This window comes from Pavona decussata, unplaced genomic scaffold, assembly GCF_977016875.1.
Source record: "Pavona decussata unplaced genomic scaffold, jaPavDecu1.1 SCAFFOLD_156, whole genome shotgun sequence".
In the NCBI taxonomy this organism is placed as follows: domain Eukaryota; kingdom Metazoa; phylum Cnidaria; class Anthozoa; order Scleractinia; family Agariciidae; genus Pavona; species Pavona decussata.
In genome coordinates this window covers 4,271,850-4,289,065 of record NW_028145568.1, presented here as the reverse complement: position 1 = coordinate 4,289,065, position 17,216 = coordinate 4,271,850, and the positions used below count along the sequence as shown (strand labels likewise).

Genomic DNA, 17,216 nt, shown 5'->3' with positions numbered 1-17,216 from the left:
ATTATGACACTCTCTCTTTTATGAAAGAAAAAAGAAACTATACGCGTAAATAACGAAAGAGAGTCCTAAAGCTGTAGCAGTTCATGACTTAAGCAGTTAGGCCAAAACATAGTCCTCGAGGTGTTTTGGGACTCGGCGGACGCGCTGAGATCTTCTTAGCTCGGGTGCTTCCACAGGAGCAGTGGGCGGATGAACTTCAGTCGCACCTTGAGACGGAGCTTCGGTCGCAGTTTGGGACGGCAACTCATTGGTTTCAGACACGAGACCTTGAGGCTGTGGCTCGTTAGGCAACGCATCCCGAGTGTCAGCTGCGGCAGGAGCAGATTCGTAGGTCCTCCTAAGATGAATCCTGTTCCTTCGAAGAACTCCTTGGGGAAGTTCCACTTCATACGACCTTTCGTCTAAACGCTTCTTAACCACACCTTTCTGCCATTCCTTCTTTCCAAACTGCCAAGGCTTAACCCTTACAGGATCGCCTTTCTCCAAAGGATCTAGGTCGCGGGCGCCTCTGTTGTAATAATGAGCTTGCTGTTGCTGGCGTAGGCGAAGCTTGGTACGGGTCATATCTTCATCAGCAACAGACGGCCTTAGCAAACTAGCAGACATGGGTAGAAGACTTCTTGTCCTTCTGTTAAGAAGGCGCTGAGCTGGGCTGATCTGAATTCCCGTAGGCGGTGTATTCCTATGGTCAAGTAGAGCAAGAAACGCATCTGAACCAGCCTTCTTGCATTTCACAAGGATCTTCTTTGCCTCCTTCACGGCACTTTCTCAGTGCTTTTCCATTGGACTGACTGTGACGAGGACTGCTAGTACGATGATCAAAATCCCACTCTTTTGAGAATGTCAGGAAATCGCGAGACACAAACTGCGGTCCGTTGTCGGTGACAAGCTGTTCTGGAATACCGTGCCTTGCGAAGTGGGCTTTTAGCTTCCTGATTACATGCACTGACGATGTGCTTCTGAGGTGATCAAGTTCGAAAAAATCACTGAAATAGTCAGACGTCACCAGGTAGCTTTTCCTTCTTACTCAAAAAGGTCAGCTGCAACGTACTGCCAGGGCCGACTTGGCGTCTCGTGACTCCTGAGTGTTTCCTTGGTCTGGCCTCGCTCGTACTCCCTACAGGCTTCGCAGGTTGACACATGATTCTTAATGTCACCTGTCATACCAGGCCAATAAAGACACTCGCGCGCTCTATTAAGGCAACCATTAACTCCCAGGTGTGAGTTGTAAATCCTCCTGAGTAGTTCGCCTCTAGCAGCTTTTGGGACTACCACTCTCTCTCCTTTGAAAATAAGCCCATCTTGAACGGACATTTCGTCTCTCATGTTGAAATACGGAGACACAACAGGTGGCAGGGCACTCTTATCTTCAGGCCAGCCCTGCTGAATAACGGCCTTTAAAGCTTGAAGGGACTCGTCCTTCTCTGTCTCACGCTGGATCTGCAGAAGCCTCGCTTCAGATATTGGTAGATAGTTCACCATGTTGATAGCTTCAAATTCCGCCTCAACTTGTGTACACGAAGGAAGATACGCCCTGGAAAGAGTGTCCGCCAAGAACATTCTGTTCCCTCGCTGGTATCGAATTTCTAAGTCGTACTTCTGCAGACGGATCATCATCCCTTGCAACCTCTTAGGAGCGCGGTGAAGCGGCCTCTTAACGATTGACTCTAAAGGCTTGTGATCAGTGTGGACGATAGTCCTTCTGCCAAACGTGTAATCATTGAACTTCTCCACTGAGAAAACAATCGCTAGCATTTCTTTCTCAATCTGTGCATAGCGAGATTCAACTTCTGTCAAGGCTCTACTAGCGTACGCATTAAGGCTGCTCCCAGACCACTTTGACTGCTGTCACACTGGATTTCAAGCACTTCACCGGACCTGTAGTACGCCAAAACGGGTGCAGATACAATGAGACTCTTGACATCATTCCATGCTTTTTCTTGCAGGTCATCCCAACATATAAGATAAGACGCGTAACACAAGGGAAACAACATAACGCTATCTTTGTGACTCAAAATATTCCATTAGCTAGGATGGTCTGCGAAGCATACAATTATAAGAATCAAGGGGCATCACACGTAAATGCCAGTATAGGCATCTTGTTGTATTTCATTTCGAACCGACATATCATATCGACAGATTGTCAAATTGTCAAATCGTTACTCTGCAACTCTCGTCTTATCAGTCTTAATCGCTACGTGATCTGTCTAACTCAATTGAACGGCTTTTTATGGAACAGAGTTGCTTATCGAGTTCGTTTGTACGCTACGCACTGCTCTACCCATGTTATTCATTTGGATTTTTGGTTTGGCATTCTATCCTTGTGAATTACACTAGTGAACAACATCAGGATTTTTCTGCCCGAGACGTATTCTTGTTGTCAGCATTGAAGAATGTAGCCTGGATTGCTTCTTTGTATAGCGCATTAACTTGTTATCGGATCCAAGCATATAACGTTGCTGTTGATTATTTTTAGGCTGCTAGCGGCGGTGATACATAGACCGTGACAAATGTAAAAGTATTTTTTGACACCTGTCTGGGATTTTGTTTTTGCAGGGTTCTCTGATTTTTCATGACTTCATTGAAGATGCAAAACAGATTGCTTTTTTCTGCGTTGGTTACTTTCCTTTTGAAAAGCACTTGTGTTTGTTTTGTGGCCTCCAAGGAAGGTAAGCTATACTTTCATTAATTATTTTTTTACTTTTAATAATTTCAAGAAATTAGTGGCAGTGACGTTTGGTGCGATCTGCTTATTGGAATTCACAGGAAAACATTTTTATTGTGCGTCTGTTAATGGTAAAAGGAAATTCATCGCCCTGAAACTCAGTTTCTTTATTTCTGGACTACAATGTACTTGAGTTCCATTAAAAATCTTAAATGACCCTGGATCAAGCACTGCCTACTTATTTTAATGATATATTTAAAACCATGTCAGTTGACCGGGTATAAACAAAGGGAGAAGAGCATTGAGCTCCCTAAATACAAACGCTACGGTTAAAAACGGAAGCGGTATCATGATCTGATTTGTTAGACAGATGATTGTTCACAGCAGTGCAAAGAATCTTGACGCATTGAGTCATTTGAATGTCACGCGGTGCAAATTTGCATCTAGACATTTTTATTTCTTTTGGGGCCCGGGCTGGGGGCGGTGGGTGGGATGCTAGTTTTTCTTCATTTTTTTAAAAAGTGACTTTCCATGTTCTGAACAAAACTGCCTGTCTTAAATTGGTTGCCATGGTAACATTAAAGTCATAGAACACTGACCGAACCAAAAACTGTTTCCAGATAAATGTCTCAAAAAGTCCGCAGGTTTCATGGCGTTCGCGCAAATATTAAAAAGGTTATTTAAGTTGCAGGTCCAAACCCTCCCCCCCGGTCCAGATAGTGTTAAGTAGAACAAAGCCTTTTATTACACGTTGCATAACTATGTAAGAGCCGTTGTCTGAGAAAACCGAGCAGACATCACGGATGGGAGTCGGCCGATTTCCTTCATTTTTTTTAGCTGTTTTCTACTTTCGGTCAGTGATGTTGAAAGACAATATTTTTATATTTCTATAACACCTTATAGTTTTCGAGATCGGACCACCCCCCTCCCCCCCCCCCCCCAAAAAAAAAATAATAATAATAAAAATAAATAAATCGGCCGTTACGGACGAGAAATCCGGTAAAATTCAAATGCTTTACTTCGGTAACGCGTTGACAAATTACTCGCTACTCAAATTCTACCAACTTCGAGAATCTCTTATTTGGATAGTTTTTTTCTGATTTTAAGGCGGGGGTACACCCGAAGTTGAGTGAAATTTGAAGAGGTTTTAAGAATGGATAGAAGAAAGATATACCTAAACATCACCCAAAAATTTACAAAACACCCCAAAACATTGATTTGTGTAATAAGCATAGGGATTTTGTATTGCGTGAAACGCGAACGAGATATTTCTGTTGAACTGATTCTAAGCGGCGTGAAAACGGCTTTCAGGTAGACCCCCGCCCATAAGTCATCTCAAACTTTCTCGATACGTTTATTACCTCAAGAGAGGAAAAATGATTTGCACGTGATAAAATTCAAAAGATAAACATGTGTGTTTATTAACTTTTCGTAAGATCGTTTTCTCAAAAAGGCGGCGGTTTATGGTAAAAGAAAATAGTTCTAAGAAATCATTATCATCCCCTTAACACGAATGACCAGACGGAAGTTTGGGACCTACAAAATCAGAAGCGCTTTCAACCTTGATTTCTGGGGCATTTTATCCGCTGAATATCGGACAAAATAACATGTCACGCCCATTGTCACGCACACTTAGCTACAAATTCTACAAGTTTGCATATAAACACTTACACTACATTTGTTTGATGGATATACCTTAATGTAATATAAAACGCTATGGCTGTTTATTTTCCCGGTTTTTCCATCGCGTCGCTTTTAAAAATCTTCCTAAACTTCTGAATAAAACACTGGTTCAACTAATTTTCATTCAAAGGCGTGACCTTTCAATTTCAGCGGCTTGGGGCACGTTTCTCGAAAGTCCCGGTAATTTCCGGGCCCGATAACTTATCGGGGCTTTTATAAGGAAACTTTATCGGGCCCGATAAAGGCCCAATGTTGCGTATCTTGAAGCACCCGTAAACTTTCCCGGTAATTTCCGGGCCCAGTAAAATAGTGGGACTATTGCCAGGCTCTTGTGCGCTTCACGCTCGTTCGCAATAGGAGGAGAACGACTTTGGACTACACGTAATCCATTCGATTCATTCGATTTCGCTGCCGATGGAAAAGCACCGTTATGGATGCGACAGAACTGTCTTCATACTGTCTGAAGGACAATACAATACGTTCTAAATTTAACTTTTTCATTTTATCAAATGAGAACAACCCGAGAGAGATCACTATTTTGGATCATGCATGGTATCGGCAATTACTTTCAGATGCGAAATAGCGGAGTGCTACAAGAACTTGAAAAGGATTATGAATGTTATCAACATGAATTCTTGTAGTGAGCATCAAACTAATAATCAGGATCAGTATATAATTCCTTCAAAGTCTTAGCAGAGATGAAGCTAAACAAGCTATGCCGACCGCCGGGAAAAACAGTGTCCGCGTTGAGGAAATTATATTTCAACGCTTATTTCAACAGTTCGTACTGATACAAATTTACTTTTGGCAGCTTTAGGCCCCGTTTATATGGAGAAAAGTTGTCCCGGGCAAGAGGGTCACCCTCCCAGCCGAGTCAACTTTAGCGAGCGTTTATATGAGAAAAAGTTGACCCTTTTGCCCGAGCCAAGAGCTGACCGTCTAGAGATCATGAAAACATGCGAAAAAAAAAAAAAAAACCGCCTCGAAGTCTGCAAATCAAATCGGCTGTTTTTCTTAGGTTTACAAACGTTGGCTTTTTATACCCAAGAAATTCTGGTTCCTATGGTTTTTGAAACCAAGTTAAACAATTCTGAAGTTAAAACTTGCCGGGCAAAATCGGTTTGCGAAGGCTACACAAGTCGTGGTTGACTGAACCTAACCGCGTGACATTTCAAGTTCTTTTCGCGTTGAATTTCGACTGTCGTTAAGTCCGTAATCATACAAAACGGAGATACAAGCGTTTGTTGTGGCATGATTTGATAACACTAAACGCCAAATGATTTATATACCTTTTCATATAATTTGACTTTGTCGGCGTTGAAGTCTGTGGCATTGAACTTGCACATTCCCAATGACAACAGAGCTCGCGCATGCTCTGATTGTCTCGCCTTGACGGAGTTGACCCGGCTAGGCGAGCCAAAGTGTTTATATGGAGAAAAGTTGACCCGGCTAGGAGGGTGACCCTACCATCGTAAAAGGGTGTCCCGGCTAGGCGGGTCACACTTCTAGCCGAGCCAACTTTTTGTTTCTCATGTAAACGGTTCGCCAAGTTTTGTAAGGAAATGTAGGAAAAGGTGGCTCGCCCAGGGTAGCTCGGGTAGGCGGGTGACCCTTCTACCCGGGACAAAGTTTTCTCCATATAAACGGGGCCTTAGTGGGAATAAGGAACGATCTCATACAAGTTTTAAAATCTAATAGCTATAGTTCAACTGGCGTGATTTGATCGTTTTATCCGGCAGACATCAAGCACTATTTTTACCGATCCGAAATCGGATTTTGTATCATACAACAAGGCTCGAGCAATTGAAATGCGACTGAAACTATTTGCAAAAAGGGGAATGATTTTTTTAGTTCTTTTTTCTCGTTTATCTATCGTGAGTAAGCTTCTTATTCCCTTTTCCTCTAGCTAGTGCAGCAAACACTGCATTTATGTATTTCGAGGACCGCGCGTAATTCGACCTCATCGCGATCGCTCTTTTTTATATCAATGGTTATGTTTACATTTAGCTCAGTGTGGCATGTCAGATTTCTAACTTCCTCCTTCTTATGATAATTCTGCAAATTATAACAAAGAAAACAATATCACCACATTGCTCTAGGATTAGTTTTGAATGACAGGAACCCATTTTATGCTAAAAAGGAAGCCATTTCGAAGTAATAATAATGTGCGGCGAGTGAGCCGTGTTTACATGACAAAATATTTATTTTTTCTTCCGCTGTTGGTTGATAATTTATAATTTCAAATTTCTATAGCGCCCACATGCAAACGCCCTGAGCGCTTTTCAGACATTATCTAAAATAACGCTAACAACAACAACTATAGTACTATGTACGCCTGTATTTACGTTTGCGCGGAGCCAGCGGACAGCTTCTCGCTGTATTTCTCCTCAATTCGTCTCCAAGTTTATTCACGAGCCACTCGATTCTCGCTCGTGAAAACTTGAATCTTTCTATGACTTCATAGTCAGCCATGTCGGCCAGAATTGGTCGTCTTTCATATGACCGAGGTCTTCCAACTAAACAAAAAAGTCCGTCTCCGGCCTCCATTTTGTTTAGGGTTGTAACATTTGCGATTTCCCGGTAACTTTACGGGCGGTCACGACCTCCCGTAAGTTACCGGGCAAGTTACCGGGAAATTTATCGGGATCGTAAATAACGGGAGCTTCGAGAAACACCTGAAAAGTTTACGGGGACTAAACGGGCGACTTATCGGGCCCGATAAGTTACCGGGACTTTCGAGAAACGGGCCCCTGATTTCATATGATTTCTGATTTCAATTCATTTGCTCAAGTATGCAAGTAGATTTCATTAAAACGTTTTCCAGTCACAAACTCACAATTCTGACCAAAGAACCACCAGTTCAAAATAAGTAAACCATTCAAGTACGTACAGCTTTTGTAGAGAACCTCTACTGAACTTAGCTTATTAAAGCATATCCATATGGGGATTGCCTCGTCATCGAGGACTCGGCTCAGTTCTTTGTTGTTTTAAAAACAATTAGATGTTTTCATGATTTAATACTGAGGTTGTGCATACCACAATGTGAACAAAGTAATCTCACTTTGAATAGGCCTGTACAGCTCTACCAAATGCATAGAAAAAAACGTCATGTCTCAAAGTACACCCGAGTGCCCAGGAGTGATCACGACTAACCTCGAATGACTACGGACTAAACACGAGTGAGAATGCTTCAAAACGTAACACTGAATTCTTCATTACGTCATTTATTCAACGTCTCTGGAGACTTCAATAAGCAAATTCGACATTAAAGACAAGAGTGGGGAGAGAGTACGGATGAGGAGGGGGGGGGGGGGGGGGGCTTAATTTACTGCTTTCCGTCCACCGTACAATACGTCAGGCTGGCACTAAAACAACACTATTAAATATGACCTAAAAACATAAAAGTTAGTGTGAAAAAAGTAATCTTTCTTCAGTTAAAAATAGGATTTTTCCTTTCTCTTGAAAAACGGGTTGTCAAAACTTGGTTGCCATGGTGACATCAATGTCATGGAACACTAACCAACCACAGCTTATTGTTTCCAGGTAATTTTTTTTAAAAAAATTTCCTTGTCTTAAAGGCGCTTGCAAAAATATTAGAGGATTTAATTACCATCGCGCATACGTGAAAAGCGAACGACAAAAATGACCACGTGAGCACGATTTTCCCGTCATTTTTTGGCGGTTGCCGGTTGCTGTTTCTACTTGAAAACAGGCTATTTCGCGTTTGCCGTCTACGTGAGAACTACGTAAACATTTCTTCCTATATTTCTTTATATATTGTTGAAAACAAGTAGCCCAATAATTTTTCCGGGAAATCATACTAGGGTAAATTAAGTTTCATAACTCACTCCTTACCCACGAGCGGATCCAGGAATTTTAGATAGAGGGGAGGGGGGGGGGGGGGGGGTCCAAACTTTGATTCAGATATACTATTGAAACTTTTTTGCAGTAAATTACTTATCCCCTTCACCACCGAGTGCCCCCCGTCAGCATATCTTACACACTCCATAAGATTTCCCAGTAGTGGTAAATTTGGTGTTCACTGTTTCCAAAAGTATTGCTTTTCCTTTAACTCAGAAAGAAGCGTGGACGATGTAGGTAAGTCGTATTGCCAAAATTGTAGCTTTCCACTAGTCTGCAGAACAGGCGTTAGTTTTTGTTTTTGCGTTTTCCAGGCGAGCAGAGGCAAGCACGGAGCGCAAGTCACGCGCGATGAGAGAGGCCCTCCCGTCGCGCGTCACTCGCGCTTCGCGCTCGCCTCGTGCCTGCCTCTGCTCACCTGAAAGAAACGCAAAAAAAAAAAAAACAAACAAAAAAAAAAAAAAAACGCCTGTTCTTCCGGTTACTTTTCTGCTAAATTACGAAGACTGTCATGCTTCACCACGGCAGATGGAACCGGTTGAAAGAAAGCAGAGAAGAGCACTGTTAACGCCGTTCCGGGCAATACTGCTTTGCAAGCAGAGGCGAGCAGACCACCAGAGGGTAACTTCCCTCCCCCCCCCCAAAAAAAAAAAAATTTACATTTAAAGAATATACCTAGAATCTAGTTTAATGGAAATATGATTTTTTTTTAAAAAATCAACTAATTGAATAGTGATATGCTATCCTGTCAATGCAAAAAAATTTAGTGTCAAACAAGTAGTAAAACAAACAAACGAACAAACAAACAAACAAGAAAAACATACGGGTCTTATAGGGGGGTCCAGAACCCCTGGACCCCTCCCCCCCCTCCTGGATCCGCCACTGTTACCGCACTTTGCTTTATGAACTGACCATAGTAAGTCGCTAAACAGCTTCATTGGACGAGTAGGCGAAGCTAAAGTCAAAAGGTTCACGCTATTTTATGTGAAACGTGAAACGGCACAGGTATTTTTTGTGCGGTTTATGACTACCCGGGAAAAGCAAATGTCCGCTAGGGATAATGTAATCCAAAAATTGGGGGTAACCACGCGTTCTTCTTAGATCATTTAGCTCCAATTTGAAAAAGAAAAAAAAAATGCCATGCATTGATATGTACTATAAAGAATTAATGCTACTGGATTATCTCTGAAAACTACGCTGCTACCCCCATTTTCTTTATGAATACCAATAAACCTTGCTACTGAGATCTACTCTTGCCGCATGGTCATAAATTGCAAAAATCGCTATACATTGTAGGAGGTATCGTCGTCAAAAGCCCGCTCCTCCAGAGACACAGGGTCCCAACCTGAACCCCTTCCCCCCTTACATGACAAGGATTGTGCGGTAACATTTCACAGAAATCAGGCATAGTTTTAAGTATTTGTACACGAAACTCTGAAAGTCGAAATGTTTTGCTTCTATTTCTTAAGCTACTTTTACAGAAATCGGTAACATGATTTCTATATGTAATAACCTGGAAAAAAAAAAACTCACCCAAACAAACACTTCAAATGAAAAGGCTTGCTCCAGATCAGTAAGAATCAAAGGATATTTACCTGGAGAATTTCATTTCCTTTCCTAAGTACTAATTGATCGATGCTTAACAAATATCACACAAATCGTCATATTTTGCCGGGTCATCAACGTTGCTCTCTCATTGGAATTGTTTATGGAGGAGAGAAAAAAGTAACTGAAGACTGGCCACTCAAACTTTTCTCATGCCGGAAAAGTAGGAATGACTTTTTCTTACCCGTTCCAACTGGAACTGGTCGGTTTACCGGTTTACAAGCAAATAAATTGCTTCGCGAGAGTTTGACGATCTCGCGTTCTTCCACTTTTACCAAGCGAGGCAAGATGGCTGTTTAAATCATGATTGGTAGATTTCACTGGGACGATCGTGGGATATTTTGGGCCGGAACTGGACCACAGGGTGAATTTTCGTTTAAAAACGAGCAGCTCATTCTGGTAATCGTGAACTTCTATTTTCTCTTGGTGCGGTGAAAGTGCGCAATTTGTAAATATTGACAATTACATTTTGCTGCAGTTTTTAATGATGAGTGAATTCCGACTACAAAAATGTTTGTCGAATTTTTTCCGAAATTTGTAGATTACGAAAGGCAAATTTCAAAAATATTAACAGATAAGTAAGGCATCAATATCAGCTAAACTAAAACAGGAAATTTCCTTTGTTGATTGTTGAGCCATTTGTTTGATAGAGTGCGTTGCTTACGTATTAAAAAAGAATATTATTTAAAATGAATATTGTTATATATGAAATATTATTTCAGATACTCAGTTCCATTTAGACCCCCCAAAATCAGATGGACTAAGCGCTTTCTTTAATGTTTAATCACTGTCAGACCAACAATTTTTTTCTCTCAGAAACTCTGGAAAAATCAAGGTTGAAAGCGCTTCTGATTTTGTAGGTCCCAAACTTCCGTTTCGTTATTCGTGCTAAGGGGATGATAATGATTTCTTAACACTATTTTCTTCTACCATAAAACCGCCGCCTTTTTGAGAAAACGACCTTACGAAAAGTTAATAAACATGTTTATCTTTTGAATTTTATTACGTTCAAATCAAGGTTGAAAGCGCTTCTGATTTTGTAGGTCCCAAACTTCCGTCTCGTCTCGTAATTCGTGTTAAGGGGATGATAATGATTTCTTAGAACTATTTGCTTTTACCATATACCGCCGCCTTTTTGAGAAAACGATCTGTCAACAATTGGTTGCCATGGTAACAACAACGTCAATGTACACTAACCGTTCACGTCAAAATTTTCTCAGACAAGAGGCTATGGTAGCCTTTACTAGTGTCGTATAAATAAAGGCGACTACTTTAAGGGTGACAGCCTCTGCACAGGTCCTAAAATTCAAATTAACTAGATTGCCTGAAGCAGTAATATCAAAGCTGGACACCGGAAGACATATTTGTGGAGAACAACAGTATTGAAATGTTGTTTTGGTCAAAATGGAACTCATATTTTGAGTCTAACAATGCATTTTGACTTTCTTTAGAACCAGTAAAAATACTAAAATAAGTAAGTTGGCTGTGTTGATCATTTGCATGCACAAGGTCAAAGTTCATGCCACCATGCATTTTTATTTTTAGAACCCTTTAAGACAATTGCATAATTATAATACTAGAAATGGTTTTCTACCAAGACTTCCCATGTCGCGAACGGAGTGGGGAAGACATACTACATACTTTAGAGCTTTGAACGATTGTCCTTCCTGCCTAACGAATTATAAAAGACCTATGCCCCGAACGCGATTTTTAAAAGGAATCTAAAAGTTTTTATGTGACTTGTTTTAGGTTAGTGTGTATAGTTTAATCGTAGATCCTAATATTTGTTGTTACCTACTTTTATATCTTATGCAAGGGGATTTTTTATTTTACTTGTGTCTATTTTTTAATTTAGAGGACCCCCATAAAAACTACTTTTTAACTGACGGAGGCCTCTTCTTGAAAAGATGTATTTTATTATTATTAATATTATTATTATTATTATTATTATTATTATTATTATTAAATTATTATTATTATTATGTACTTGAATCGAGGGAAATTACTTACGTAGAACAGCGATACGCTTGGAAAGAACTCAAAATGTGTCGCACTTCTCCATGCAAAACACTGGGAATCACACAGTGCAAAGCGTGCATCAACTCGTACCCAGAGCTAACGTGGCCATGCACAACAGGTCCTTCAGCATCTTGTTATTTAGCTAACTACTCAAAGAAAGCGTGTGTGTGTGTCTTTTTTTAAAGTAACTTTCTCCTTTGGCATTATAAAAAAAAATAAACATAACATAACATAATATTTATTCAGAAAATCAACGAACCACTTCCTGGAAGGGGAAATCGAGAGGTTAACGCTATATAAAACAATTTCTCTGAATAAAAATTCTAAAATCTAAAGCAATCAATCACAGACATTTAAAATTAAAACTATTTACAGTCATTCACAGGGGCGTAGCGTGGGTTTTCGTTTAGGTACGCGCAGGATGGCGAAGTGAAATGAGCGCGCCATTTCCCATTTTCCCAGGAAGAAGTTTTATAAATCAAAGCATGAAAAAACGCTTACTATTCAGTAACTTTGTTGTTCATTTGTCAGCCTGCGAAATCGCGCGGAATATCGCCAGATACTTAGCCGACGAAGCCGTAGGCCGAGTTGGCTAAAATCAGGCGATATTATTAAAAAAAATAAATAAATAAAAAAAGGCGATATTCCGCAAGATTGAGCAGGATAATTGTTTTATTATTCAACAAATTGATAACAAATCACTGGTTTATAGTAAAAAAGCTGGAGGCGATCTTCATTGCTTAAAAGAGAAACTTGTAACAAAGTTTAGTTATAGCCTCAAAAACTGAAACCAAACAGTATGTTGAAATTGCGAAGGACTTGTTGTGTCAGCTGGGCCGAGCTGAAAAGACTGGAAAAGCGTTTCAACGATTTCTCGGGAGAGTGTTTCTTTGTTTACTGCTCAAACAATTTCACCATCTTTTCTTAGTGTTTTGACAAACGCATCTAGTGCCTTGTTGCTTACAAGAACTCAGCCAGCTCTAATGCTTATGAGAGTAATTATCGAGGCGCTTTGCGAGCTCGGTTTTCTCAGGTGATTTTCTTCATCTCTTCAAGACGAGTCGAGAATTCTGTTTAATTGTTGCGAGAACCGATCTAAGAAAATACTGTTTGTAATTTCCGAGCCTTTGCTAGAATACGGGACAATACAAAAGTCTAGCGCCAAAAAAAAAATTGCTTAAGTGTAATTTGCCAGTTCATAAACAAAGAGATAAGCAGTAAAGGTTTTGCACTAACCACTACAAATCTTGACAGCAAACTTGGTTGCCTTCTTTGGGTTTTATGAAACCGCATTATTAATAATTTGGTGTACTTGCGAGGTCGTTACTTTTGAAAGCGCTCTGCTATTTTTCTTTCCGTTACACGAAATTACGTATATCGCAGGATATCTGTTACGTGCGAACGACGTATATTGAGTTCACCATGACCATATTTGGGCAGTGGTACAATGTGTTGAATAATAATTAACAATTATTCGCCGAAGGCGAAGTAAATACTGGTGAATATTCCCCGAGACGAAGTCGAGGGGAATATTCACCAATATTTACTGAGCCTGAGGCGAATAATTGTTAATTATTATTCAACACATTGTACCACTGCCCAAATATGGTCATGGTGAACTCAATATACGAACCGGATTCCCTCAAAGTGATGCAGGCAGCGATGGAAAGATATTTAAAGTCAAAGTCGTACCCAAAATCCTTTATCAGAGATAGAGAGTTCATTAACTCCAGAAAAGTACTCGAAGGGAAGGCCAGAAAACTAAGAGAGCAAGGAAAAGGAAAGGGACCGAATAGAACAAAAAGTTTGACCAAAGAAGAGGAAGAGGTCCTATGGCAGAACGGCCAGCTTGGTAGTGGGATTCCTCGTGCACCTATTAACACGATGTGGTGGTTGATGACCCAGCACTTTGGCCTACGAGGAAGGAAAGAGCATCACCAGATGAAAGTGGAAGATTTTACCCTGCAACACGACGACGATGGAACTGAATTCCTAACTTTTGAAGAAGGTCTCACAAAGACGAGGCAGGGAGAACTGAGCGTCAAAAACCTACTAGTTACCCCCAAAATGTTTGCCACAGGCCATGAGGAAAGATGCCCAGTCATGCTGTTTAAGCTATATCTGGAGAAGCGTCCAAAAGAAATGAAAACGAGCGGTCCGTTCTACCTTTCAGTAATCGACAAACCCGTTTCAAGCATCTGGTTCAAGAAAACACCAATGGGCAAAAACACTATAAACACTATCATGAAAAAAATGAAAGAAAACTCACCGCTGAAGGAACTTTGTCCACAAAAGAAGATCACTAATCACAATGCCGGGAAAACCGTTGTCAAGAAGCTGAAAAGTTCCGGCGTCCCGAAGTGTGAAATAAAGAATATTACAGGCCACGGACTCGACGATTACGACTCAGGCGACGAGCGAGAACAGCATATGATTTCAAGAATCATTAACCACAATGGTGCAGGTCCTTCAACAGCTGCTTCAAGAGACATTTTGAGTCAGCTGTACCCTGCAAATTCCTCCACATCCACACTTACATGTGCTCCGGGCCATGTTTACAATTTCAGCAACTGTAGCGTCACTTTGAACATTGCCGGGAATGATGCGGTCCAGAAAAGTTCAAGCGATATAAGTCGTCAACACAAGCGTACCTTCATTGAAGAATCAGATTCTGAGTGACTTTTCAACGCTTTGAAAACATTTTCAAAGGCTTAAGGTGATTCCGTTGAATTGCATTGCGCATCCTTGCTGCGCATAATTTTTCGCGTCATTTAGCGCGCGCACGAGCGCGCGTATGCAGAACATTACGGGATTTCGTTGAGGTTAAGCTCGGCAGAAAAATAAGTGGTCCTTTTCTTCTAAACGAGCACGGTGACCCCCATTTTTTAATGCATCAATTTAAATGTCATACGGTTGGCCACTATATATCGCGATTTAAAGAAAAGTTTAATACTCTACTTTGAGATATTTTTATTTGAATGCTTTAAAAAGCGCGTATTTTGGTAGTGCTGCTTACGTGCACACGCAGCAAAATCTTTGATTTCTTTCATAATCTTAATTCCAGTTCAATGAAAATAGTTTGTTGTGTAAGATTAAAGTAAATTTTGTTGAACTGCTTCGATATTTTAATGCGAGAAATTAATTTTTCTAAAAATGATAGTTCCCTTTTCTGATTACTAGCGCTCCTAATATTAACCTCGTGGGTCATCTATTTACTATAATAGCCATCCAGGTTGCACAAAAACGAGCACGATGACCCCCATATTTTATTGCATTTTTGTAATGCTCATAACATAGTCATGAACTGGACCAAGTCTTAGACAATTTTAAATACTCCTTCTTTTTCAGCGGAATCACCTTAAGGTGATTCCATTGAATTGCGGGGGCACTTCTGAGACTATCGCACGGATTCTACAACCCTACAATATCCGTGTAGCTCACAAACCTATAACCACTTTACGACGACTACTGACGAAAGTAAAGGACAAAGACGAACCTAACCGCAGACAGGGAGCAGTTTACAAGATCAAATGCTGCGACTGCCAGGCCACTTATATTGGTGAGACCGGCAGAAATTTAAACGTACGACTGACTGAACACAAACGAGCAACTAGAAATGGTGATATCAACAATCACATTGCTGAGCACCATTTACAAACGAACCACAGAATCGACTGGGACTCTGCCAAGTGCATTACCTACTGTACAAATTACTATAAAAGACTCACTCTGGAAAGCTGGTTTACTAACTTAGAACAAACGCCACTCAACCGTTGCCTACAACTACCTGCACCATACAAACGACTTATTGACAACAACAACGAAACAAACAAACAATAGACATTTTACTAACAATAGACCCATGGACTTTTTGACTAACAAAAGACGGATCGAAACGCAGCAATCTCTTTTTTACAGTCTTCACAGCCAATAACATCACGGCTTACTGACAAACGACCAATAACATCTGGACTTCGTTGACCAATCAGGTTAACAACCAGAGACGTATATACCACCTACTGACGTTCCACAATTCACTTGACTCTGAAGATGACTTCCGCTCAGGTTGTCGAAACGTCAGTCAAAGTCACCACAAACAGTCCTTCTCAGGACTACACTCACCCGGATGATCATAATTTACGTACTTATGACATGACTCCTGGGTTCAAACCATTTACAATTCCATTGAATTGCATTGCGCATCCTTGCTGCGCATAATTTTTCGCGTCATTTAGCGCGCGCAAGAGCGCGCGCACGCAGAACATTACGGGATTTCCTTGAGGTTAAGCTCGGCAGGAAAATAAATGGTCCTTTTCTTCTAAACGAGCACGGTGACCCCCATTTTTTAATGCATCAACTTAAATGACATACGGTTGACCACTATATATCGCGATTTAAAGAAAAGTTTAATACTCTACTTTGAGATATTTTTATTTGAATGCTTTAAAAAGCGCGTATTTAGGTAGTGCTGCTTACGTGCACACGCAGCAAAATCTTTAATTTCTTTCATAATCTTAATTCCAGTTCAATGAAAATAGTTTGTTGTGTAAGATTAAAGTAAATTTTGTTGAACTGCTTCGATATTTTAATGCAAGAAATCAATTTTTCTAGAAATGATAGTTCCCTTTTCTGATTACTAGCGTTCCTAATATAAACCTCGTGGGTCATCTATTTACTATAATAGCCATCCAGGTTGCGCAAAAACGAGCACGGTGACCCCCTTTTTTTTATTGCATTTTTGTAATGCTCATAACATAGTCATGAACTGGACCAAGTCTTAGACAATTTTAAATACTCCTTCTTTTTCAGCGGAATCACCTTAAGGTTGCTTGAAAAGGCATTGAATTTATATTTTTAATGACGAAATTTTGATAGCAGGCCTGGTTGTTAATGTTCCAGATGGCATCGTTGTGAAAAAGTAAAATTTCATTCAGCTCATTCGTGCGTTTATGGTTGATTGATTCAAAATGAACACAAATGGCTTCCTAAGAAATTACGTAAGAACGCGCGCTTTAAGAAATAAAAGAAATTTTGCCCTCTATGTTATAAAGAAGTAATCACATGATTCCTCGTAAAATTAAGGATTAATATCACTTGTGTTTTCAGAAGTTGCAGAAATTGCCCGAGTCGCGCAGCGACTCGGGCAATTTCTGCAACTTCTGAAAACACGCGTGATATTAATCCCTAATTTTACTCGGCCTCATCCGATTACCTATACTAACAAAGGCCTTCCTGAATAAAAGCACCTTAGCATTGCGTTTAAAAATGACAGTGTTCGTCTGATCTCGAGTAAAGGAGTGTCATGACACTGTAAAATTATGAATGCGGGATTAATTAATTAATTAATTTATTAATTTATTATTTTTATTTTCAATGGTGGACC

General features: G+C 40.3%; 1 protein-coding gene across 1 annotated transcript in view; it reads left to right on the top strand.

The window, feature by feature from the left end:
- Window positions 1–17,216, top strand: part of LOC146465421 (adhesion G protein-coupled receptor B2-like) — a 67,972-nt gene that overhangs the window by 21,672 nt on the left and 29,084 nt on the right. Inside the window, exon 2 of the mRNA XM_085128756.1 lies at window positions 2,557–2,669. Within this exon, the coding sequence (XP_084984882.1) occupies window positions 2,573–2,669 (97 nt within the window). The 5' untranslated portion in view covers window positions 2,557–2,572. The remainder of the gene's footprint in view (window positions 1–2,556; window positions 2,670–17,216) is intronic.